Source organism: Oryctolagus cuniculus, chromosome 5, assembly GCF_051225735.1.
Source record: "Oryctolagus cuniculus isolate XC-2025 breed Fujian yellow rabbit chromosome 5, ASM5122573v1, whole genome shotgun sequence".
Taxonomy (NCBI): Eukaryota; Metazoa; Chordata; class Mammalia; order Lagomorpha; family Leporidae; genus Oryctolagus; species Oryctolagus cuniculus.
The window spans coordinates 167140060-167165156 of record NC_142871.1 but is presented as its reverse complement, the minus strand read 5'-3'; the positions used below and the strand labels follow the sequence as shown (position 1 = coordinate 167165156).

The 25097-nt window shown below is 49.5% G+C and overlaps 1 protein-coding gene across 6 annotated transcripts in view; it reads left to right on the top strand.

Moving 5' to 3' along the window:
- The window catches only part of NQO2 (N-ribosyldihydronicotinamide:quinone dehydrogenase 2), a 39753-nt gene extending 22179 nt beyond the window's left edge, over positions 1–17574 (top strand). For 4 of the 6 annotated variants that reach the window (XM_008274279.5, XM_051855922.3, XM_002720966.6 and 1 more), the window contains exon 7: positions 1701–2422. In XM_008274279.5, the coding sequence (XP_008272501.3) occupies positions 1701–1877 (177 nt within the window). In that variant the 3' untranslated portion in view covers positions 1878–2422. Of the gene's footprint in view, positions 1–1700; positions 2423–15719; positions 15874–17124 lie in introns of those variants that run through there. The other 2 variants (XR_016234376.1, XR_016234375.1) reach the window with 1 other exon arrangement.
- Positions 17575–25097: the final 7523 nt, after the last annotated feature.

Here is a 25097-nt window from a genome sequence, read left to right as displayed (position 1 = left end):
CCTAGAAGAGGGGCAACCGGGACAGAATCTGGCGCCCCGACTGGGACTAGAACCTGGTGTGCCGGCGCCGCAAGGTGGAGGATTAGTCTAGTGAGCCGCGGTGCCAGCCCCCTCCAGTTCTGTCTTCTGTTTTCTTTAAAGATTTTATTTATTTATTTATTATTTATTTAATTTATTTATTTATTTATTTATTTATAAGTCAGAATTACACAGGGAGAGATCTCTCATGTCCTGGTTCACTCCCCAGATGGCTGGGTCAGGCTGGAGCCAGGAGCTTCATCTGGGTCTCCCATGTGGGTAGCAGGGGCCCAAGCACTTGGACCGTCCTCCACTGCTTTCCCAGACACATTAGCAGGGAGCTGGATGGGAAGTGGAGCAGCTGGGAGTAGAACCGGTGATCATACGGGATGGCAGTGCTGCAGGCAGCAACTGTACCCACTGCCCCACAAGGCCACCGCAGTCGTATCTTCTAAGATTACTTGTGTATGGATGCAGGCTTTGACTTCAGATTTTTTTTTTTTTTTTTTTTTTTACCCAGTCTGTTTACTGATTTCTCTGACTGATCCTGATTACAGTGTTTGAGCTGGTTTCTAGTGACAAAGTCATGTTGTCTGAGAAAAAGAGATGTAGCAAATGGGGTGTGGCTGGTCACTGACCACCTGGTGCTGAGGTCAGAGGCAGGTGTGGGGTTTGAAGGCTGAGTGCCATCTCTCCACGGGCCGGTGGTCTCTCATGTATTGTCATCCAGTCTTAAATTTTTGCTTTTGAAAAATCTTTACCTTTTTTTTTTAATTTTGCAGAAGTATATACTGTTGTGAAAAATGAGATGATGTGAAATATAAAAAAAAAGTCCATCCACTTAATCTCTCTTCTCAGAAATAATCACTTTTAATAAATGTTGTACTTCCCTAGGGCCCATATATGTATATACATAGAGACTTTTTATTATTAAGTTCTTTATTCTCCTATAAATGGCATGCCACCAATACTGCTTAAAATCCATTGCTTTCATTTCAATAAATATCTTGAACAATCTTCCATGGTGGCACATTGCAACTAGAATAGCTTATTTTAGAATAATCCCTAGTCTGAATGCACTGTAATTTGCCTGATGAATGAAAACTGTGACATTTGGTGTCTGAATCAGTAACAAAGATTACACTTGAGTCTCGGTTTGAGGATTCAAGCTGCACCAACTTCTTTTTTATTTAAAAAAATATATATTTATTACTTATTTAAAAGGCAGAATTACAGACAGAGAAGGAGAGACAGAGATCTTTCTTCCGCTAGTCCACTCTGCAAATGGCCACAATGGCCAGGGCTGGGCCAGGCTGAAGCCAGGAGCATCATTTGGGTCTCCCATGTGGGTGCGGGGGCCCGAGGACTTGGGCCATCTTCCACTGCTTTCCCAGGTGCATTAGCAAGGAGCTGGATCAGAAAGGGAGTAGCTACAACTTGAGCCAGTGCCCATAGGGGATGGTGGCATTGCAGGCCGTGGCCTAACCCGCTGCCCCACAGCACTGACCCCTGCCCCAAGCTCTTCACCCCACCCTAAGGTCTTAGGGAAGCCAGTGTTCAGCGGCCTCTGGCAGTAGGGTTGATGTACAGTGTGTGGAAGGACTGTTTCACACCCTCTCTGATCACTTTCTCGTATGGTGTGCAAGTTCCTAACGGGTTCTTTCCTTCCTTTGTGGCTCCAGCATGGCGCACTGCACTTCTGTGGATTTCAGGTCCTTGCCCCACAGATCAGTTTTGCTCCTGAGTACGCATCAGAAGAAGAAAGAAAAGCCATGGTGGCGTCCTGGGCCCAGAGGCTGAAAACCATCTGGCAGGAGGAGCCCATCCAGTGCACTCCCCCCTGGTACTTTGGGCACTGACGCTCTGTGGGCCCGATTGAGCAGGCGGCGCTGCCGCTCAGTGGGACAGCAAAGCGCACCGCTGGATTTAGTGGGGTGTGCGAGGGTGTCTCCCGGCTGTGGTTCAGCAGTCAGCCGGCTCTGCGGACGCCTGTTCTGACTGATCGTCACTCAGCCGCGTTTTCTTTTCTCTGGTTCTGTCGCTGTCTCATGGTGATGCTGATTTTCAGATAGTTCTCTGGGCCTGGAGCTGGGCTTGTTGGGTTTATTTTTCCACTTGGTTTTGTTTTATGACTCAAGTGGAGAGTTTCTACTTTTATTAATAGGGAAGTTTAATCCATTCAGAGCTATTTTAAAAATGGATACATAATGGTAACTATTTATGGGTTCAGTGTGATATTTTGGTACACGTATACAATGTGTAATGATCAAATCAGGGGGATTAGCCTGTGTATTACATGAGACACTTTTTGTGGTGAGAACATTGCAAATCCTCTCTCAGCAATTTTGAAACATCCAATAAATGACCGTTAGCTGGTCGCCCTACGGCTCTGAGGGCACAGGAACTTCTTCCCTCTGTCTGGCTATAACTTTGTGCCTTTGACCAACCTCTCTCTATCCACTCCTTACTCTCTTTTTTTAAGATTTATTTATTTATTTATTTGAAATGCAAAATTACAGAAAGGCAGAGGCAGAGAGAGAGAGAGAGAAGTCTTCCATCTGCTGGTTCACTCCCCAGATGGCCGCAATGGCCAGAGCTACACTGATCCAAAGCCAGGAGCTGGAAGATTCTTCCGGGTCTCTCACATGGGTGCAGGGGCCCAAGGACTTGGACCATCTTCTGCTGCTCTCCCAGGCCACAGCAGGGAGCTGGATCGGAAGTGGAGCAGCTGGGACTCAAATTGGTGCCCATATGGGGTGCTGGCACTGCAGGCGGCGGCTTTACCTGCTGTGCCACAGTGCTGGCCCCGCCGCCCCTCCCTCTTAGCTATTGTTTTAGTGTTATGTTTGGATTTACGTCTTCCATCTTTCTTTCACTTGCATTATGACTGTGAAATTTTAAGTGAACAGTGCTGAGCATACATTTAAAATAACAAGGTGCCTGTCACAATGGAAATTTCAAAACCTTGGTGGATGTCACTCTGCCACTGTATGCATGTTGTGTAACACTCCTTTAATCCCCTGAGCTCAGCACCACACAGGTAGTTGGATGAATCTCCTTAGAAGCAAGTGCTGTGGTGTAGTAGGCTAAGCCTCCGCCTGCGGTGCCGGTTCGAGTCCCGGCTGCTCCTCTTCGGATCCAGCTGTGGCCTGGGAAAGCAGTAGAAGATGGCCCAAGTCCCTGCACCCGCGTGGGAGACTCAGAAAAAGCTCCTGGCTCCTGGCTTCAGATGAGCCCAGCTCCAGCCATTGGAGCCATCTGAACCAGCGGATGGAAGACTTCTCTCTGTGTGTCTCTCCTTCTCTAACTCTGCCTCTCAGTAAATAAATAAAATTCAAAAAAAAAAAAAAAAAAGCAGCAGCAGTGAGTTGAGGCAATCAGAGAATATCACCGCCACCACCGTGCGCCTCCTCCCCTTCGTCCTCACTACCCAGGACGGGGACCCTTCTTTCTCCACTTCCCAGCAGCCCCGGCCGTCCCCGTCACCAGATTCACCCACAGCTCCCCCGGGAGTCAGCCCAGCGCCCTGTCCGTCTGCCCCGTCATCAAGTGCATCCTCTTCCCCGGCAGCCTTCAAACAAACACCGTCCTCGCGACACCTTTCACAGAGCCAGCATCTGCGCGCTCGGAGCCATTTTCTCCTTTTCCCCATAATTTCCCCCGTTTATTTTTTGGCGCCACCTTCTGGTCTTGGAGTTCCGTTTCGGAGACGACTTCTCCCAAGGCGTCCCTGGACGGCAGCTCCGCGAGGCGCTCTGAGGGGCTCTTGTCCTCAAGCCGCTGGGGTGGCCCCGCGGGCCCCCGTGGCAAGGCCTCTCCTCTAGCCACTTCCTGAAGCACCCTTGCAGTCTTCCCCCATGTCCCGTTTGTTCACACATCTTTTATTTTTAAATATTGGGTTATTTGAAAGATAGAGAGATGGAGAGACAGAGGGAGAGGTCTTCCATCTGCTGGTTCACCCCCAGATGGCTGCAACAGCCAGTGCTGGACCAGGTCGAAGCCAGGAGCCAGGAACTGCTTCTGGGTCTCCATGTAGGGCGCAGAGGCCCAACACCTGGGCCGGCTCTGGTGCCTCCCCAAGCCCCTTCACAGGAAGCCAGGTCGGAAGCAGAGCAGCAGAGACTCGAGCCAGCATCTCAACAGGGGGTGCCAGCATCACAGGTGGCAGCTGAAACCGCTGCGCCACAACGCTGACCCTGCACACGGCTTGATGACTTGCAGGGTCTTTGTTCCCTGCGCGTGCAGCTCACGGAGCACACATCCTGGGCGTGCAGGCTGCCCCCGCAATCCGGGAAGCAAACACCGGATGCCTCTGTCGGCCTCGGGCAGAGGGAAGAAGCCTCTCACCCTCTCGGGCTTGGAGTCTTCAAGCAGATCAGCCAGAGCTCGGCCCATTCATGGACAGGATGTCAGCCACCAAACCCTCTTCCAAGCAAGGTTTGGATGCACCAGTCAGCCGGGCCTTCATTCCTCCCCGACCCAGAGGGGTGGGGGCGGCAGAGAGAAGGGGCCGCCTGGTGGCTCCAGCCTCGACTGTAACTGGAGCTCTCCTCGAGTTTGGTTCAGCGGCCATGGCCGGCCTGCACATCCTCAGGATGGAACCCTTTGATGATGACGACTCACAAAGCCGATGCTTGTGGTGGGGGCGAGATGCTCCCTGGGGTCCGTGCACGACCCTGAGCTCCCGGTTACCCCCGATCTGGGAACCCGACCACCTGCACGTGCACTGTGCATCTTCTACCATCATCCAGAAGCGCGAACGCAGACCCACAGCAGCTGCAGAGCCGCCGCCGCCTCAGCTCCGTGGTGTCTGTGAACTGGACTAGGATCCAGGTCCTGTCTGAGGATGTGGCCGTGTGCAAGTCTCTGTCTCCACGGCACCGTCTGGGGCAGCCTGACAGGTGCACACTGGCATTTCTGCCTCCAACAGGGAGCCTTTCTTTCCCTTCTCTTGGGGATGAGTGGGGAGAGCGTGTGCTCATGGAGGTTTCTCAGTGTGCTGCGTGGGTGCAGGGGATCAGGGGTGCCCTCTCTGAGAAGCCGTAACAGCCTTGCCGGTAGCAGTGAGCGCCTGGTGATCTCGGGCACACCAAGCCTTCCGTCCACGGCTGCTGCCCAGAGACGGCTTTTCCCCCTGGGGTTCCGGGTGACACCTTGTCTGGGAGTCTCCCCACAATCCCTGCGTTTGTACCTGTTCGGCACTCTCCTTCCTTCCCAGCTGGGTCTTCGCTCCTGTTGTGTCCCGCCTGGCCCAGGGCTGGCTGGCTCTGCCTGCTCTGGACATCTCCAGTCCATGCTGAAGGCCAAGTCCACCTTTGCATGTCCACTCTGCCCTGCTCTTTAGTGGTCGGTGCCCCTGACCGTGCCCCGGGGAGCTGCTTCCCAGTCACACCCTGGTTTTCCTCTGGGAATCCGCCCTTTTCCTAACCTTGTGGTTTTCATGAGAGCGGCCCCTCTTCTGGACCCAGGAGTGGCATTGGCCAATCAGTGTTCTATGGCCCAGCAGTAACTGCAGCCCTGGCTCTCAGCTTTAATGAGATTAGACTTAGGGGCCAAGTGGACCTCATAGGAAAGTCTGCTGCTGGGAGAGTTGGGGGTGTGACAGTCAAGTTGTTCAGGAGCCACGCCATTGAACATCCACGCGCCGGGGAAGCCCACACTGAGAGCTTGTTCAGGCCACGTAGAGACAGCGTCGGATCACGCCTTAGAGCACCTGGGTCCACCTGCTGGAAGCAGAGTTGGATTTTGCAGTTCTCTGGTTGTGTGAGGCAGTCATCGCCTTTTTGCTTAATCAGGAGTGGGGAACCTTTCTTTTTAAAGATTCTTCCAGCTGCTGGTTCACGCCCCAAATGGCTGCAATGGCTGGGCCTATGCCAGGCTGAAACCAGGAGTCAGGAGCTAATACTGGGTGTCCCACGTGGGTGCAGGGGCCCAGGTACTTGGGCCATCTGCTGCTACTTTTCCCAGCTGCATTAACAGGGAGAGGGATCAGAAGTGGAGCAGCTGGCATTTGAACCAGTGCCTGAATGCAATGCGGGCACTGTGGGCAGAGGCTTAACCTCCTGTGCCACAGCAGCAGCCTCCTGGTTGGGTATTTAGACGTCATTCACATCCATATAGGATTATCAGCTTAAAAATCAGCCTGCTCCAGATTCACTGAATTCCATGTCCTGCCCGTGGTTGCCTTGGCAGGGCCAGACCAGTTATTTCGTGGACCTTACACGGCCCACAGAGCAGACGTTCCCAACCCCTGGAAGTGGTTTCAGTTGGGTTTGTATCGATTACAAGCAACACAAGCCTAAATGATTCAGTAAGCATGGTTACCATCTACATGGAGACATGAAGTTTCCCAGTGAAAGAAGCATAACTCAGTTTTGGAATATGATTTTAGTTTTTATTTATTTATTTGAAAGTCAGAGTTACACAGAGAGAAAAGGAGAGGCAGAGAGAGAGAGGTCTTCCATCTGCTGGTTCACTCCCCAATTGACTGCAATGGCCAGAGATTGGCCGATCCAAAGCCAGGGGCCAGGAGCTTCTTCCAGGTCTCCCATGTGGGTGCAGGGGCCCAACGACTTGGCCCATCCTCTGCTTTCCCAGGCCACAGCAGAGAGCTGGAACAGAAGTGGAGCAACCAGGACTCAAACTGGTGCCCATATGGGATGTCGGCACTGCAGGCAGTGGCTTTACACGCTATGCCACAGCACTGGCCCCTGGAATATGATTTTAATATAAAAACATTCATATGGGCACATCAGAATTAAAATCAGATTCAAAGTAGTATAATATATCAAACTCTTTCTCACGAACTGGATGAAGTGTGTAGTATCTAGTAAAGGGGAGGAAAAGAAGAGGGGAAATGTTCTGCCGGAAGTTGTGGGTGGGCCCAGGCGGATGCAGCGTCGGGCGTCCAGACCCGGTTCTGCCAGTGTCTGGCTGAGTGGCCCCGAGCAGGTCAGCGACATCTCCAGGCCTCGGTTTCCCCAGCTGCGAGGCAGGAAGGCTGGTCTTGCGCAGTCACCCACCCGATGTGCCAGGTGCCAGCAGGTGCTCAGTCCTCCATAAATCATGGTTTCGCTGAGATCTCAGGAACAGGGTTTATTTATTTTAATTAGTTTTTGGCAGATTCACTGTGATTTGTAGATAGAATTCTTTTTTTTTTTAAGATTTATTTTATTTATTTAACACGCAGAGTTACAGAGAGAGAGACAGAGAGAGGTCTCCCATCCACTAGTTCACTCCCCAGATGGCGGCAACAGCTGGAGCTGCGCCGATCCAAAGCCAGGAGCCAGGAGCTTCCTCCGGGTCTCCCACGCAGATATAGGGGCCTAAGGACTTGGGCCATCTTCTACTGCTTTCCTAGGCCATAGCAGAGAGCTGGATCAGAAGAGGAGCAGCCAGGACTAGAACCGGCGCCCATATGGGATGCCGGTGCTTCAGGCCAGGGCGTTAACCCACTGTACCATAGCGCCGGCCCCCATACATAGAATTCTAAGAACATAGTGATATTCCCTTTCCCACTCCCTCCCTCCCCCACTCCCTCCCACCATCTTTCCTTCTCCTTGTCTTTTGTTTTTCTTTTTAGCTTTTGAGATGATATATTTTTAAATTACACTACAATAAAAAGGCGTAATACTTCACCAAGTCAGTTTAATAAATAAAAAGCAAAAAGATGCTATTATGGTGGGAATATAGACAATGGCTATAAACAATAATTGAATGGCAAAATGACCATTTCATTCATTTATTGTAAATTTTAAAGTAATCACAGATTAAAACTATAGTAGTATAGAGGCCGGATAAAGCCACCACCTGCAGTGCCAGCACCCCATATGAGCACTGGTTCCAGTCCCAGCTGCTCTACTTCTGATCCAGCTGCCTGCTGATGGCCTGGGAAGGCAATGGAAGGTGGCCCACGTGCTTGGGCCCCTGCGCATACAAGGGAGACTGAGAAGAAGCTCCAGGCCCCCAGGCAACATCCTGGCTCAGCCCCGGCTGTTGAGCCATCTGGGGAGTGAACCAGTGGATGGAAGATTCTTTCTCCTCCTCCTCCTCTTCTCTTTCTGTAACTTTGCTTTTCAAGTAAATAAAAACAAATTTTTTTAAAAAAACCTAGTTTTATAACATTCTTAATCATTGGTTTGACAGCTATAAAACAAATTTTACAAAACTATATTTGCAGCAATATGGATAGGTTTCTTGATGTGGAACAAGGCAAGGATGTCCACTTTCATGACTCTTGTTCAGTATAATACTGGAAGCTTTAGCAAGAGCAATTAGGGAGGAGAAAGAACGGGCATCAAAATTGGAAAAGAGGGAGTCAAATTATCCATGTTTTCTGATGATGTGATGTTACACATGGATAAACAAAAACTCTACCAAAAAGCTGTTACAATTGATCAACCAGTAAAGTTACAGGTCACAAAATAAACACACACAAAAAAATAGCTTTTTTGTGTTCTAATGATGAACTCACAGAGAAATCCCATTCACAATAGCTACAAAAGAAAATAAAATATTAGGAATAAGTTTAACCAAAGGAGTGAAAGATGTCTACAATGAATATTACCAAACATTGATGAAAGAAATCATCAAGGACACTAAATTGGAAAGGTATTCCTTGCTCATGGATTGGAAGAATCAATATCATTAAAATTTCTATTCTACCTAAAGTAATTTATAGATTCAATGCAGTTCCTTTCAAAGTGCCAATGGCATTCTTTACAGAGTTAGGAAAAACAATCCTAAAATTTGTATGGAATCACAAAAGACCCCAAATAGCCAAAGCAATCCTGAGCAAGAAAAACCAAGCTGGAGGCATCACAATACCCAATTTCAAAGCATACTACAAAGCTGTAGTAATTAAAAACAGCTTGATACTGGCATAAAAACTGATATGTAGATCGATAGAACAGAACAGAGAGCCCAGAAATTAATCCACTTACATACACCCAACTGATTTGAGTGCTCAGCCCATACAGTGGAGTAAGGTTAATCTCTTCAATAAATGGTGCTGGTAAAACTGGATTTACATATGTAGAAGAATGAAATTACCTATCACACATACATACCTATTACCATATCCAAAATCAACTCAAGATGGGTAAAAGACCCGAATTTAAGACCTGAGACTACAAAGCTGCTGGGAGAAAATGTAGGGAAACACTCCAAGACACTGGTGTAGGGGATGACTTCTGGGACAAGACCCCCAAAGCACAAGCAACAAAAGAAAAACCAAACTAATGGGACTACGTCAAACCAAGAAGCTTTTGTAGAGCAAAGGAAATGATCAATAGAGTGAAGACACACCCAACAGAATGGGGAAAAGTATCTCCAACCACCTATCTGACACAGGATTAATATCCCAAATACATCAGAAACTTACAAAGCTCACGGCAACAACAGCAAAAAACCAGCCAGTCCAGTGGAGAAATGAGCAAAGGACTTCAGTAGTTCTCAAAAGAAGAAATACAAATGGCCATCAAGTAAATGAAAAGCTGCTCAAAATCATAGCCATCAGGAAAACACAAATCAAAAACACAATGAGATATCACCTCACCTGGTCAGAATTGCTGAACTCCAAAACACTGAGAGTAACAAATGCTGACAAGGATGTGGACAAAGGGGAACACTTATACACACTGTTGGTGGGAATGTAAATTAGTGCAGCCACTGTGGAAAACAGATAGACTTGCCATATAATCGCTTGTTTTCTGCTCTGTGGCAGACAATGTTCTGAGAAGCCCTCCTACAATACAACCTAGACGCTAGAGAAATCACAACAAATACATGTTTAAATACATCACCAAGATGACAGGAAACCGAGGGAAATAGCCAGATACATGCCTCCAACCTCCCACCCCACAACAGCAAAAAAACTAGTTGCTGAGGGCGGAGTGGTAAGCAGGTGTGGTCTCAGGCTGCCTGAGGGTCGTAACATTGATACCAACAGCTTAACAAGACTAGACCTCGGGTGTATGGGCAGCTTAACTGAGACCCTGCATCCAAGCTCCCCACCTTCATGAGCAGGTGGGTGGAAATACAACTGCCCTGAAGGGGAAGCAGCCATCTGTCTCATTCTCCACTCCTGCACCGTAGGATCTGGGATTGGAATTTGTTCAGTCTACATCTGCAAACTCGGGAGAAATCCAGTGGCCCCAAATGACAGCAACCTTAGTACAGAAAAGTAAACAGAAATTGTCTCTGGAGAAAACACCTCTTGCCTGCCAGGATTCCCCCTGAGGAAGATCTGCCGAACGTAAGCCCTCCCCAGTCACCAAACACACAAGGAAACAACATCGTGGCTGGGGATGAATGAAAACACCAAGCAACAGATTCTAGTCACTCGTGAGGATCAATACTGGCGTTGTGAAATATGTAGCACAAAATAACCATGGATAAAATGTTTAAAGAAAGACATGTGCAGGTGATCAGACCCATTTTTAAAAATCTGGATACATGGGGTGGGCGTGTGGCCTGGCAGTTAAGATGCCGGAGTCCCGTTTCAGAGTGTATGGGTTGGCGTTCCAGCTCCACACCTGACTTCAAGTTCCTACTAATGTGCAGCCTGGGAGGTGGCAGGTGATTGCTCAAGTGACTGGGTCTCTGCTGTCCACATGGGAGACCCAGGTTGCATTCATAGCTCCTGGTTTTGGCCTTGCCCAGCCATTGCAAGCATTTGGGAAGTGAGACGGCAGATGGGAGCTCTCTCTCTTTGTCTGTTTCTGTGCCTCTCAATTTTTCAAGTAACTGAATAGAACTTCTAGAATTTAAATATATAGACATTAAAGACTCGCTGAGTAGGTTAAACCGTAGATTAGATACAGATGCAGAATTAGTGAACCTAAAAATCTGAACAAATAAGGAATGAAATGGATAGAACGAAGGTTTAAGAGGCTTGAGGATGGAGTACTTTTATTTGGATTTCTAGAATGAGGAAATGGAGGGGCTCCATATTTCAAAACAGACAAGAGCTAGGAATCTTTTGGATTTATAAAAGATATTAGTACTCAGATTTAGTAAGTGTTACATATCTCAAGGAGGATAAATAAAACAAAACCAGTATCCAGACACAGTGTGGTGACACAAAAGAAAATGCAAGGAACAGATAGATCACCCATAAGGGAAAAACAGCTCAGCTGACAACAGATTTCTCAGCAGCAGCAATGGAAACCAAGAACAGTGGAAGGTATCAACAATATGTTGATGAAAAAAGTAACTAAATCTAGACTTCTCCTTCAACTATTAGCATAAAAGATATAACAAAATCAAGAAATACAGTTTTCTATGAACAGACTTTACGGAAGGAATTTCAGGGAATTTTGTTGCTGTTGGAATGGCAATGACTGGGCAGGGACAGAAGGTCTGAATTGCAAGAGGAAGTGGAGAACAAAGGAAACGGTAAACGTGGGTGAGTCTGAACAGTGACTGTAAAACAGTGACAGACACTCTGGTTCACAGTTTAACAGTCAGTACAGCCATAAACGCTGGGCAATGATAACATTAGGTGGAGGGTGTAATAATACTTAATGATTAACTTTAGATTTTAAGTGAGATGTGTGTACTCAAGTTTCAAGAGGAAGCATTAAAATAATGGAAATCAAAGACCAAATTAATAGAGAAAAATGAGGGCCAGTGCTGTGGCGTAGCAGGTAAAGCCACTGCCTGCAGTGCCAGCATCCCATATGTGTGCCAGTTCAAGTCCCAGCTGCTCCTCTTCCAGTCCAGCTCGGTGTTATGGCCTGGGAAAACAGTAGAAGATGGCCCAAGTGCTTGGGCCTCTGCACCCGTGTGGGAGACGTGGAAGAAGCTCCTGGCTCCTGGCTTCTGATCGGCGCAGCTCCAGCTGTTGCAGCCATCTAGAGAGTGAACCAGCGGATGGAAGACCTCTTTCTCTCTCTCTCTCTCTCTCTCTCTCTCTCTCTCTTTCTCTTTTTCTCTTTCTCTCTGCCTCTGATTCTCTGTAACTCTGCTTTTCAAATACAGAAAAACAGAGTGAGAATAAAATATGGTTATCTAAAAGAAAATATGAATTTAAGAACAGTAAAAGTAAGACAACTTGTAGGTATAAAATATGTACAGCTCTAATATATCTGTAATCTCAAAATGTGGTAAATGAATAAGTGTTAAGAGTCAAAATAGATTTAAAATTACAGTTAGCTATCTGTAGTTTACAGAGATATATTTCAAACAATGATAAGTAATGGTAAAAAGATAGCATAAATATACCAATAAAATACTAACTTAAAAGAAGACAGAAGGGCTGGTGCTGTGGCATAGTGGGCTAAGCCTCCATCTGCAGTGCTGGCATCCCATATGGGTTGTGTCCTGCTGGTCCTCTTCTGATCCAGCTCCCTGCTGTGGCCTGGGAAAGCAGCGGAAGATGGCCCAAGTGCTTGGGCTTCTGCACCCACATGGCAGACCTGGAAGAAGCTCCTGGCTCCTGGCTTTGGATCAGCCAAACTCTGGCCATTGAGGCCATTTGGGGAGTGAACCAGCAGATGGAAGACCGTTCTTTCTATCTCTCCCTCTCTCTGCTTGTAACTCTACCTCTCAAATAAAAATAAATATAAAAATCTTTTAAAAAAATAGGACAGGATAGCTGTATTAATATCAAAAAAGAGGCAACAAAGCAAAAACCATTATTAGAGATAAAAGTCTCTGTGTAATGATGATTTCATTATGAAGCTATATTGATTCCAAGCTCTTATGTATTTAATAAATTTTGAATTATAAACATTGAACTATAAAAAGAACTTGACAAGTCTATCAGAGTGGGAGATTTCAACTCTTAGTAAGTGGTAATCAAGCAGATTCAATTAAAAGGATGCATATGTGAGCAAGATGGATTTAGTAGGTCTATAAAAATCACTGCACCCAGCACTAGGAAATTTCATATTTTTCTCAAGCATTCATTGACAATATAAATGTTCTGATCTGGACAAATTTCAAAGAATTCATAAAGAAAGCACTCTAATCAAAATGTAATTAAATAGGAGTCATAAAATAGAACTAAGAAAATACAGAACTAGAAATTTGATGGCCCTCTTTTCAATAACTCATGGATATATGTTGAAATTGTAATGGAAGTTCTTAGAAGCACTTAAAGCTGAATGTCAATGAAGATACAGTTGTCCCTTGTATCTGGGAGGGATGGGTTCTGGGAGCCCCACCGATACGAAATGGCTGCTCCTTGGCGTCCTATTTAATATGCCTGACACACATCCTGCCGGATCCTGTAGATCACTCCGGATGACTTATAAGACCTAATGCAGTGTGAATGTCACGTGAGCAGTTGTTACCCCATGTTGCTCGTAGAATAACAACAAGAAAAAAGTCTGCGTGTTTTCGGTACAAATGAGATTTGTTTTTTTCCCTCCTTTCAACCCAAGGCTGTGGAACCCACAGGTACACAGGGCTGACAGTACTTCGTTTTCAAAACTTGGGCGATGTATCTCTAACAGTATTTTGAAGGATATTTATGTTCTTGGATTCTCATTAGCAAAGAATAAAGGCTCCAAATAGCTGTATAAAAGAACGCGCACATGCATGCACACATACTCACAAATACAAGTTTATTCCATGCAAGAGAACACACACACTCAGTTAACGAGCACAGGCTAAGATGCCAGCTTAATTATGCTGTCAGCAGATTTAGGGCACAGTGCTGGGCCTTTCTACATGCAGCGGTCAGGAGGAATCCCGAGGTCCAAGCATTCCTGAGGACGTGCGTGCTGCTGGTGTGCAGTGTGCAATGCAGCCCTTTCAAAACTCTGCTGTGCAGAATTAGGCGTTGGTAGTCTTACAGTCTAGGAAAAAAATTAGCCTCAAGCACACACATATGACATACATATCTCATAATTCTCAAGCTGAGTGAGAAATGAAAGAGGGTGCAAAGTATCGCTTTCTACTGCCAAATAAAAAGTCGGTTGGGGATTCACGCTCGTGTACTAAAATGGTATCAGCATATTCAGAAGAGTAATGTGGTAGGAAGAGGCGTGCAGGTCTTTCATGGGGTTTATTCTCTGTCTGTTTCCAAGCCAGGTCATGGATACTCCAAGCATTCATTTTATTGTCTCTAAATCAGATTATATAGCATTTACGTTCATATATGTATGATCATTTGTTGCATGAAAGAGTAATACTATTAGAATAAGTCTAGATAAGCATTGTTTTTAGAAACCTTGTTGCCAACACCCATTGGCAGCATGCTGTGCTCTGAGGACAATGGCGGAGTGCAGGTGAGTGACACCTGGAGGCCCTCGGGGCCTGCTGGACCATCAAGGGCATGCACACTCCAGCAGACTGAAGCCAACAAGGTTGTGCAGGGCACAGACTCACAGGGACCCTAGAACGGCAGAGTCGCAACCATGGGTGCTGGTGGATTTCCAGTCTGCTGACCTCTCAAGGGCTGGAAGCAAAAACCCCCAGCATTTCTTTCAATGTAGGGTGCAAAGGTGGGAGTCCAGCTGAGGGAATTTGGAGATCTGTGGTGTTAAATGAAAGGAGACACAAGCTTTGGACCCCACAGGAGTGTAGCAGATGGCTCCAGGTACATTTGATGTCAGACGGGCTGGTTTTGCTTTAATTTTTTTGATGTACAGACAGACCAAGAGAAGTCTTCCATCCGCTGGTTCACTCCTCAAATGACTGCAATGGCTGGAGCTGGGGCGATCTGAAGCTGGAAGCTAGGAGCTTCTTCTGGGTCTCCCAGGGGCCCGAGGAGTTAGGCCATCTTCCACTGGCCATCTTTCCCAGGCCATAGCAGAGAGCTGGATCGGAAGTGGAACAGCTGGGATTCGAATCGGCATCTATATGGGATGCCTGCACTGCAGGCAGTGGCTTTACCCACTACACCACAACACTAGCCCCTGGCTGATTGTCTTAAATATGCCCTAATGCATAGACAGCAGGGGGCCACAGAGCCCTGTGATGACCCATGGACCGTGCCCAGTGATGCTGGTGCCCCCTGAGGGTTGAGATGTAAACCCCTCCTGACCAAAGTGCACCCTGGGCGGGGGGCGGTGCTGTGGCGTAGTGGGCGAAGCCACGGCCTGCAGTGCCGGCATCCCACATGGGCAGCGGTTCAAGTCCTGGCTGCTGCACTTCTGATCCAGCTCTCTGCTGATGTTCCTGGGAGAGCAGCGGAAGATGGCCCAAGTCCTTGGGTCCCTGAGCCCATGTGGGAGACCCGGAAGAAAGTCCTGGCTCCTGGCTTCAGATTGGCCCGGCTCCAGCTACTGTGGCCATTTAGGGAGTAAATCAATGGATAGAAGACCTCTGTGTTTCTGTCTGCCTGTGCCTCTCTGTAACTCTGCCTTTCAAATAAATAAATACAATTTAAAAAGAGAGGTTTGGTGGGATGACAATCCACAGCTATGAAGACATTCTTTGCATTCTCCAGATGGGAGCCATAAATGAAATCTTCAGAGGAAAAAGACATGGTCCAAGACACGAAACATGGGATTTGGGGATGAGGGTTAAAATCCTTAACAATAACACTGCTTGATTCTCAACTCCTATTCCCGGGAGAGTGAAATGGAGCCGATAGTTTGCGTGTTATGCACGACACTCTCTCCTTTGTTTCTGGACGGATCGTTCACAAATCTGGGCTCTGTCCTTGTCATTGTTGCTGCCCCAGCTCGTTTCAGCGTGCAGTTTTAGTGCAGCTCTAACAGCAGAGCGTTTGACACTTTGTTTTCCAGAAAGACGACAAGCCTTGAGGGACTTTTGCCGTGACAACCCTTCACACCGGGACTGGGAGAGGTGACAGAGTCTGTGAGATGTCCCCAGTGCAGATCTCCCCGTTACCTGAACCCCCCCCCCCCGACAGATGATGCTCAGGCCTCAGGATCTCAGGTTAGTTCTTTGTGCTTTGGGTTAAGTATCAAATTCCTTCGGGTTTTCAGAAGACAAAACCAAAAACATTCCTAACTGATTGATATTTGTCCGGCTGTGGCCAGGCCATGGCTGAGAGCAAACGTCAGTGTCCTTTTGGTTCCAATGTTCAGCATGAACCAACGCCTTCATAAGCTGAAACACGGGAAGTTACAAATGTGTTAACCCTGGGGCAGGCGTGTGGCACAGTGGGTCAAGCCAAACGCTTGCGTCTCCTACCGGAGCGCTGATTTGAGTTTCAGCATCTCTGCTTCTGGTGCAGCTCCCTGGTAGTGTGCCTGGGAAGCAGCAGATGATGGCTCAAGTGCACGGAGCCCTGCCTATGTGGGAGACCTGGTTCCTGGCTCCTGGCTGCACCTGGCCCAGCTTTGGCTATAGAGGTCATTTGGGAGTGAACCAATGGATGGAACGATTCTCTCTCTCTCTTTTTCATAAATACATAACTATTTTTAAAAAAGATTTATTTATTTATTTGAAAGGTAGAGTTACAGAGAGGCAGAGGCAAAGAGAAGTCTTCCATCTGCTGGTTCACTCCCCAAATGGCCACAATGGCCGGAGCTGGGCTGATCCAAAGCCAGGAGCCAGGAGCAAGGAAGCTTCTTCTGGGTCTCCCACATGAGTGCAGGGTCCCAAGCACTTGGGCCATCTTCCACTGCTCTCCCAGGCCATAGCAGAGAGCTAGATCAGAAGTGGAGCAGCCAGGACTCAAACCGGTGTCCTCATGGGATGCTGGCAGTGCAGGCAGTGGCTTTACCCATTACACCACAGCACCGGCCCCATACATAACTCTTTTAAAATACGTATTAACCCCTCCCAGCCTCCTGTGCATCCTGGCTTAGCAGCACAGGGCACTGCAGAGTGTCACAGGTTTCCCAGGGAGGCTTGGATCGTGCCCCGCTAGCCCAGGACAGATCCAATGCAAAATCCAAAGTATGGCTTCATGTGACCATCACTCTTGCACCATTATAAATATAGGAAAAAATTATAAGTCAACCTCTGTAAGTTGAGTATCTGTATTTCCAGGATAGGAGTAAAACCCTGCACTTGGAATAGTCAACTTATATCCATCCTACTTTAATAAGGGGTTTCTGTTTCATGTTGAGAGTATATGATTTAGTCCATCCTATTTTCCAATCCTATGTGTGGGGAGCAATCCGGACTAGACTATGTTACTGGAATTGGGACTTATTCTATGCATCTGCTCTCCCACAGTGTGGCGCTGGGAGAGGAGAAAACAGCTTCTACGCAACTGCCTCCAGTTCAGCCAATAAACTGTAGGACTTGCTCCTGATTGGAGGAGAGCAGCGTACTCGGCGTGTGGGCAGCCGAGTTGGGATTGGCGGAGGAGGACTATAAAGGAGGAGAGAGACGGCATGCACCAGGAACATCTAAGGGGAACATCTAAGGGGAACACCTGTGCAGCCCCCGAGAGAGCCGGCCGGCGGTGTGCTGCTCCCCTGCGGAAGTGGGGAATGTGGCAGGGGGAACCGCCCTTCCACGGAGGTGGAAGGGATAGTAGCCAACCCGGGAAGAACCAGCAGCAAACCCGGGGAGGGCCGAGCAGACGAAAGAACAGCGCAGGGTCCTGTGTTGTTCCTCCACGAAGAGGGGGAGCGACACTATGCACTGTAAAAATCAAATAAACGTGAATCTTGCAAATTATCAGTGAAAACAGTGTTAGATGAACACTATTTTAAGAGTCTATAGTAAAAAATCTCACTATCTCTCTACTTTGAATATAACAACTATTTGACCATGGCTTTCTTCCACTATGATCGAGAGGAATTCCCCTGAATTGGTTTTCTTCCCCTGTGGTGGTGGGGAAACGCTCTCACCCGTGTGCAGTGAGGACCAGGTCTGCAGTGGGTTCTTCCCGAGAGATGAACGAGCAGGCAGAGCTGCAGCCGTTGTGCGCCCTGCACGCGTGGACTTGGCTGAGGCCACAGTCACATCATGCGTGTGCCATGCATGCGTGGACTCAGCTGAGGGCTGCCGTCACATCATGTGTGTGCCCTGCACGCGTGGACTCAGCTGAGGCCGCAGTCACATCATGCGTGTGCCATGCATGGCGTGGACTCAGCTGAGGGCTGCCGTCACATCATGTGTATGCCCTGCACGCGTGGACTCAGCTGAGGCCACAGTCACATCATGCGTGTGCCCTGCACGCGTGGACTCAGCTGAGGGCCGCGGTCACATCATGCATGTGCTCTGTACGCGTGGACTCGGCTGAGGCTGCAGTCACATCACGTGTGTGCTCTGCACGCGTGGACTCGGCTGAGGCTGTGAGGGCACATCACGTGTGTGCTCTGCACACATGGACTCAGCTGAGGCTGCAGTCACATCATGTGTGTGCCCTGCACGCGTGGACTCAGCTGAGGCCGCAGTCACATCATGCGTGTGCCCTGCACGCGTGGACTCAGCTGAGGGCTGCTGTCACATCATGTGTGTGCCCTGCACGCGTGGACTCAGCTGAGGCCGCAGTCACATCATGCATGTGCCATGCATGCGTGGACTCAGCTGAGGGCTGCCGTCACATCATGCGTGTGCCATGCATGCGTGGACTCAGCTGAGGGCTGCTGTCACATCATGTGTGTGCCCTGCACTCGTGGACTCAGCTGAGGGCCGCGGTTGTCGCTCCCCGTCTTCGTGGAGGAACGACACAGGACCCTGCGTTGTTCTTCTGTCTGCTCGGCCCTCCCCGGGTTTGCTGCTGGTTCTTCCCGGGTTGGCTACCGACCCTTCCACCTCCGTGGAAGGGCGGTTCCCCCTGGCCACTTTCCCCACTTCCGCAGGGGAGCGGCACACCGCCGGCTGGCTCTCTCGGGGGCTGCACAGGTGTTCCTTCAGATAGATGTTCCCGGTGCATGTTGTCTGTCTCCTCCTTTATAGTCCTCTTCCACTAATCCCAACTCTGCTACCCACACGCCGAGTACGCTGCTCTCCTCCCATCAGGAGCAGGTCCCACAGTTTATTGGCTGAACTGGAGGCAGCTGTGTAGAAGCTGTTTCTCCCTTCTCAGCGCCATATTGTGGGAGAGCAGATGCATAGAATAAGTCTTAATTCCAGTAACTTAGTCTAGTCTGAGTTGCTCCCAGTTGCTCCCCACAGCGGTCACATCATGCGTGTGCTCTGCACGCATGGACTCGGCTGAGGCTGTGAGGGCACATCACGTGTGTGCTCTGCACGCGTGGACTCGGCTGAGGCTGTGAGGGCACATCACATGTGTGCCCTGCACGCGTGGACTCAGCTGAGGCTGCAGTCACATCATGTGTGTGCCCTGCACGCGTGGACTCAGCTGAGGGCTGCCGTCACATCATGCGTGTGCCCTGCACGCGTGGACTCAGCTGAGGCCGCAGTCACATCATGCGTGTGCCATGCATGCGTGGACTCAGCTGAGGGCTGCCGTCACATCATGTGTGTGCCCTGCACGCGTGGACTCAGCTGAGGCTGCAGTCACATCATGCGTGTGCCATGCATGCGTGGACTCAGCTGAGGCCGCAGTCACATCATGCGTGTGCCATGCATGCGTGGACTCAGCTGAGGGCTGCTGTCACATCATGTGTGTGCCCTGCACGCGTGGACTCAGCTGAGGCCGCAGTCACATCATGCGTGTGTCATGCATGCGTGGACTCAGCTGAGGGCTGCGGTCACATCACTGGGGAGTTACTGGGCCACATTTCATCTCTAATTCAGAGAACTCCTTTTGCCTAATTCAGTAACTGTCCTTCCGTGACCGGAATGGCACGGTAAGAGCTCCACATGCGTGTTTGGGGAAACAAACTGGTGGTGCCTTTAACACCAGTGTGCTGCACTCGTACCAGTGGTCCACGTGCAGGCCAGTGAACACCTTGGGCCACTTCTCGAGAGCTGCCAGCCAGGCTTATGGGCCTGAGATGGTTTTTTAATGACACTGGAATACAGCAGTCTGCTTTGACCTCCAAATCTGCACTGGTCCTATTTTCCCTTCTCAAGATTCTCCCAGAGTTCTATGGAGTTGTCACACAGTAGAAGTGTGTGTGTGTGTGTGTGTGTGTGTGTGTGTTCTCATAGCCCCGGAGGCTGAAAGTTCAGTGTCAAGGAGATAGGTTCTGGTGAGGGCCGTCTTCCATACCACAGTTCCTCATGGTATTTCTTTCTTTTTTTAAAAAAAGATTTATTCATTTATTGAAAGTCAGAGTTACACAGAGAGACAGAGACAGAGACAGAGAGAGAGCGCGCGATTGAGATCTTCCATTTGCTGGTTCGCTCCCCAGATGACCACAATGGCCAGTACTGGGCCAGGCCAAAGCCAGGAGCCAGGAGCCAGGAGCCAGGAGCTGCATCTGCATCTCCCACATGGGTGCAGGGGCCCAGATACTTGGGCCGTCCTCTGCTGCCTTTCCCAGGTGCATTAGCAGGGAGCTGGATTGGACAGGGAGCTGCTGGGACACGAACCAGTGCCCATGTGGGATGCCCGCATCGCTGGCAGTGGCTTTACCAGTTACAGCACAATGCCAGCCCCCTCATTGTCTTTCTCATAGTGGAAAGAGGGAGAGGAGTCTCTCTGGGGTCCTTTTTATAAGGGCACTAATCCCATTCATGAGGACTCCACCCTCATGGTCTGATTACTGCCCAAAGAACTCACATTCTTTTTTTTTTTATTTTTATTTTTATTTTTTTGACAGGCAGAGTTAGACAGAGAGAAAGGTCTTCCTTCCGTTGGTTTGCCCGCCAAATGGCCGCTATGGCTGGCGCTGCGCCGATCTGAAGCCAGGAGCCAGGTGCTTCCTCCTGGTCTCCCATGCAGGTGCAGGTCCCAAGCACTTGGGCCATCCTCCACTGCACTCCCGGGCCACAGCAGAGAGCTGGCCTGAAAGAGGAGCAACCGGGACAGAACCGACGCCCCAACCGGGACTAGAACCAGGGTACCGGCGCCACAGGCAAAGGATTAGCCTAGTGAGCCGTGGTGCTGGCCAGGATTCACATTCTAAGAGTATCATGTTGGATGTCAGGATTTCAACATATGAATTTTGGGAGCATACAAACTTTTGGTTCCTAACTTAAAAGGAAGTGCACAAAATATTGTGATTGATTACTACGGTGTTATCTGATATCAGGTTTCAGGTCTCTCTACTGAGGCAATCACACTGATAGATTTTTCTCACAAATTCACTCTTGAACAGTGCTGTTCTCTTTCTCTTTTGCATCCAAACAACAGATTGAAAAAGAAGGCAAAGCAAAGTTAAAAAAAAACAATTTTGGCACTAGGACAGATTCTAGTTTTCTCCTTCAAGACAAATGAGCATTTTTAAGTCTTAGACAAATAAAATACAGCGTCACAGTTTTGATCCCTGAAGCTGTACAGATTTGAGTTGAGGTCCAGGTGTGCACATTATTAGCTCTGTGACATCAGGCACATGGCCACCCTCTCTGAAAAATGGAAACAGTGACCTCACCGGGGTTACATGTATGACTTCAAATGTAACAGCAGTGACCTCACGGGCTTACGTGTATGACTTCGAACGTTAGTATGCTAAGGCGCTCAGTGTAGTACACTGCTTGGCACGTGGTGGAATCAGCAGTGCACCTCTTTCTCCAAGTGACACTCCAGCCCTCGAGTCTGTAGGCTGATGCTGTTCCAGTACCACCTGTCCTAGCCAGCCTTGCCTTCCTGCCATTAACAGTGCCCGAGAGGTCCTTGTCACCTCTCAGCTGGAGTGTCCCGAATGTGACAGAGACAGAGTCATGACACCTCAGTGTTCCCAGCCTCTTCTTCCAGCACGGAACCTGAGCTGTCTACAAGTCTGGAAGCGGAGCAGACTCCGCCAGGCAGGTGCGCATGGGTCCACGTGCAAGAGGGGGGGCAGGCGAGTGAGTGACGGCTGGGGAGCCGTGGGTTTGCAGGCTGAGGGGCTGCACAGGGGGAGTCGACAAACACCTACTCAGCACCCATTAAGCAACTGCTGCTGGCCCACGAGTGAGGAGTGTGAGAATCCACAGGGTAGGTAGGCAGGACCCTGCTCTCCAATGGTTCCCACCCAGGGGGCGTGGGCCTGCTGTGTCACTTTGCCTTTTGAATTGTGCTCCCTTCAGCATTGTTTGGAAGCACAAGGAAAGACTGGCCGTGCATTTTAATAACTCTGGTTACTGTGCTGTGTTCCTTAGAATGGGAAGCCCTGATGAGGTGTGTCTCAGCTCGTTGCGTGCAGCTGTAACACAATGCCCACACTGCTACTTTATAAAAGACAGAGATTCTCAGTGTTTCCCATAGTTCCAGAGGCTGAGAAGTTGAGGATCTGTTGAGAGCCCACTGCTGCATCACCCTGCGGAGGAGGCAGAAGGCAGACGACAAGGGCGGGGGGCGTGCGCAGAAGACACAAGGTGGGGGGGGGGGCTCATGCTTTGGTAAGGAGCTCAGGCCTGTGGGTTTGACCATTCCCGTGACAGCGCCCTGAATCCAGATGTCCATGCTGGTCCTGTGGGGCCTGGAACGCTTTTGTTATTCTATGGTCATCTCCTAACGAGTTGTCTAACCTCCAACCTTGGCCTTCTCTACATTGCTGCCCACAGGTCTCACCGACACACAAATCTGCGAAGGTTCTAAGTTAACCGTCCAGCTCCAACACCTTCCGTTGTTGCCCACTGCTTCCAGAATGAATCCGAATTTCTTAGCATGGCAATTAGGACCTTTTGGAGATATGGCCCTACCTACCCTCTAGTCTGGTTCCTGTGGACCCTCCCTGCCTCCCTTGAATGCCACAAATATCCCAAGCATGGCACACATGAGCCTCCCACTTGGGCACAGAATTCTTGAGTCAGCTGAATGCTTTCTCTCTACAATGACCTCGTTCCTTCTCATCTTCAGTCTCTTCTGCCTGGAAAATCCTGTGTACCCCTCGAAGTCCACTTCCAGGATATCCTGTCCGGGAAGTCTTCCTGACCTGTCCAGGTGGAGCTAATCTGTCCACCCTCCTTGGTGCTACCTGCTGTATCCATTAACTACCTGCATTGTTGCCTTGTGTGTTGGTTATTGGTTGAAAGTGACTGTGGCTGAATTTTCCCAAGTTGATTGGACAGACGTCACTGGCTGAGCAGGTAGCCCCTTCTTCCAACACGGATCCCTGTCCTTTGGTGCTTTTCACCCACCTGTTCCCTCTAGTTTAGCACGCGCATCCTGTCCTCGGAAACAGCCTGGAAGCTGCGTGGTCTTGGACACACTCACACCTCATGAGCTCACGCAGAGTTGAAGAGGCAGGGCCCCTGTGTCCCTGATGAGGGGCGTGAATTCTGACGTGGCCGGGCTGCCCACCGTGTGTGGGGTGAGCCTGCTGAGGTGTGGCACACTCTCCCCAGCTTCTCTCTGCAGCCCAGGGTTCTTCAGTCTAAGAAGAGGTCTCTGCCCAGAGATACAAGTCAGGAGTAGGCCACAGTTCAGGAAGCTGCGGGAGTGGTATTTAAGGTTCCTTTTTCCTCCTGTTAGAACTATGTAGCTTTCTAAACTTCAGGCTGCAGTGTGGTCAGTACTGGCACCACACGTATTCCTAGGAAGTACATCAAGAAATGGTGCTCAAAATCCATTCTGTGCAGGCAACGAGATGGCTGTAGTCAGGACTCCAGGGTCTTGGTTGGCTGCTGAGTGCCCAGGCCCTTGGTCCAGTGCGATGGCTCACGCGGTGCCCACACTGCGGCTTCCACGGCTCTCAGTGCGGGCGCTCTTGTACCTGGCATTGCCGAGACGGAATGTGCAAGGCCACCAAGGCTGCAAACCAGCCTCGTGCCTAGAAGATTCTAGAACTTAAGGGAGACCTTCGTGGTTTTTCTGATGAGTGCACATTCTCCTCTTTGTAAGAAAACAAAATCGATCAGTGGCACAGGGAGTCCTCCTTCTCAAGGTATCGCTTCCAAACACACGCCTTGGCCAGATCTGAGTCAGCAAGGCCACTGCTCCACGCTCTACAGCCCGGTACCCTGGACGCTGTGTGTGGGAGCCCGAAGGAAGGCAGGTGGGCTCCTGGGGGCGCTGTGGACTCTAGACTGACCCTCAGGGAGCTAATGGGCCTGACCCAGCTGCTGCACAGTACTGGGCACGGCTGGTGCTGGAGTGTGCACTTGCCTCCCTCTGGTGGCTGACTCTGGACTGAGCCTCGGCTTCAGGACGGCACTCAGGCTGGTTAAGGACTCTGTGTCCTCCTCTAACTCGGGGATGGGGATGAGCCGGTGGATGCGTCTGTGTGCCTCCCGCCCTAGCCCAGAATGCTAGCTTGTTGTTAGCTCAACACTGATGGTAACGATGGCTAATGCCTGTAGCAGGCTCGTCAGGGGTGTGCGCAGGAGAAAGGTGGGCTTACTGGGTTTATTAAGGAGCTTCATGAACTTTAGATTTCCCAGATTCTTCCACCTGGTAGACTTCCACTCTTCCAGATACATTCATTGTTTATTTATTTATTTTTCTGTGTTATCATTCAACAAGTGTTTATTCAACAAGTATACATAAAGAGGAAAAACACTGACCACATTCTAAATGAAGTATTTTTTAAAAAGATTTTTGTATTTATTTGAAAGGCAGAGTGACAGAGTGGCAGAGAGAGGGAGAGAGAGGGAGAGAGAGGGAGAGAGAGGGAGGAGAGGGAGAGAGGGGGAGAGAGAGGGAGAGAGAGGGAGAGAGAGGGAGAGAGAGGGAGAGAGAGGGAGAAAGGGAGAGAGAGGGAGAGAGGGAGAGAGAGAGAATGTGTTTTCCATCTGCTGGTTCACTCCCCAATGGCCACAACAGCTGGAGCTGAGCTGAACTGAAGCCAGAAGCCAGGAGCTTCTTCCAGGTCTCCCACACAGGTGCAGGGGCCCAAGGACTTGGGCATCTTCCACTGCTTTCCCAGGCCACAGCAGAGAGCCGGATTGGAAGTGGAGCAGCTGGGACTTGAACTGGCGCCCATGTGGGATGCCGGCACTGCAGGTGGCAGCTTTACCCTCCATACCTCAGCACGGGCCCTATAAATGATGTTAAACTAGGAAGGACACAGGCACGTACACCAGAAATGACAACGAGTGGCAGGGATTTTGTTTCTCCTTCCACCCCTGACTTATTCCTGCGGTGACAGCGTTTCTGTTCAGTGACTGGAGTTGGTCCTCCTGGCTTATTATCCACGTCTGCTCTGGCTCTGACTCCAGCTTCCTGCCAATGCAGATCCTGGGTGGGGCAGGGCCAGTGG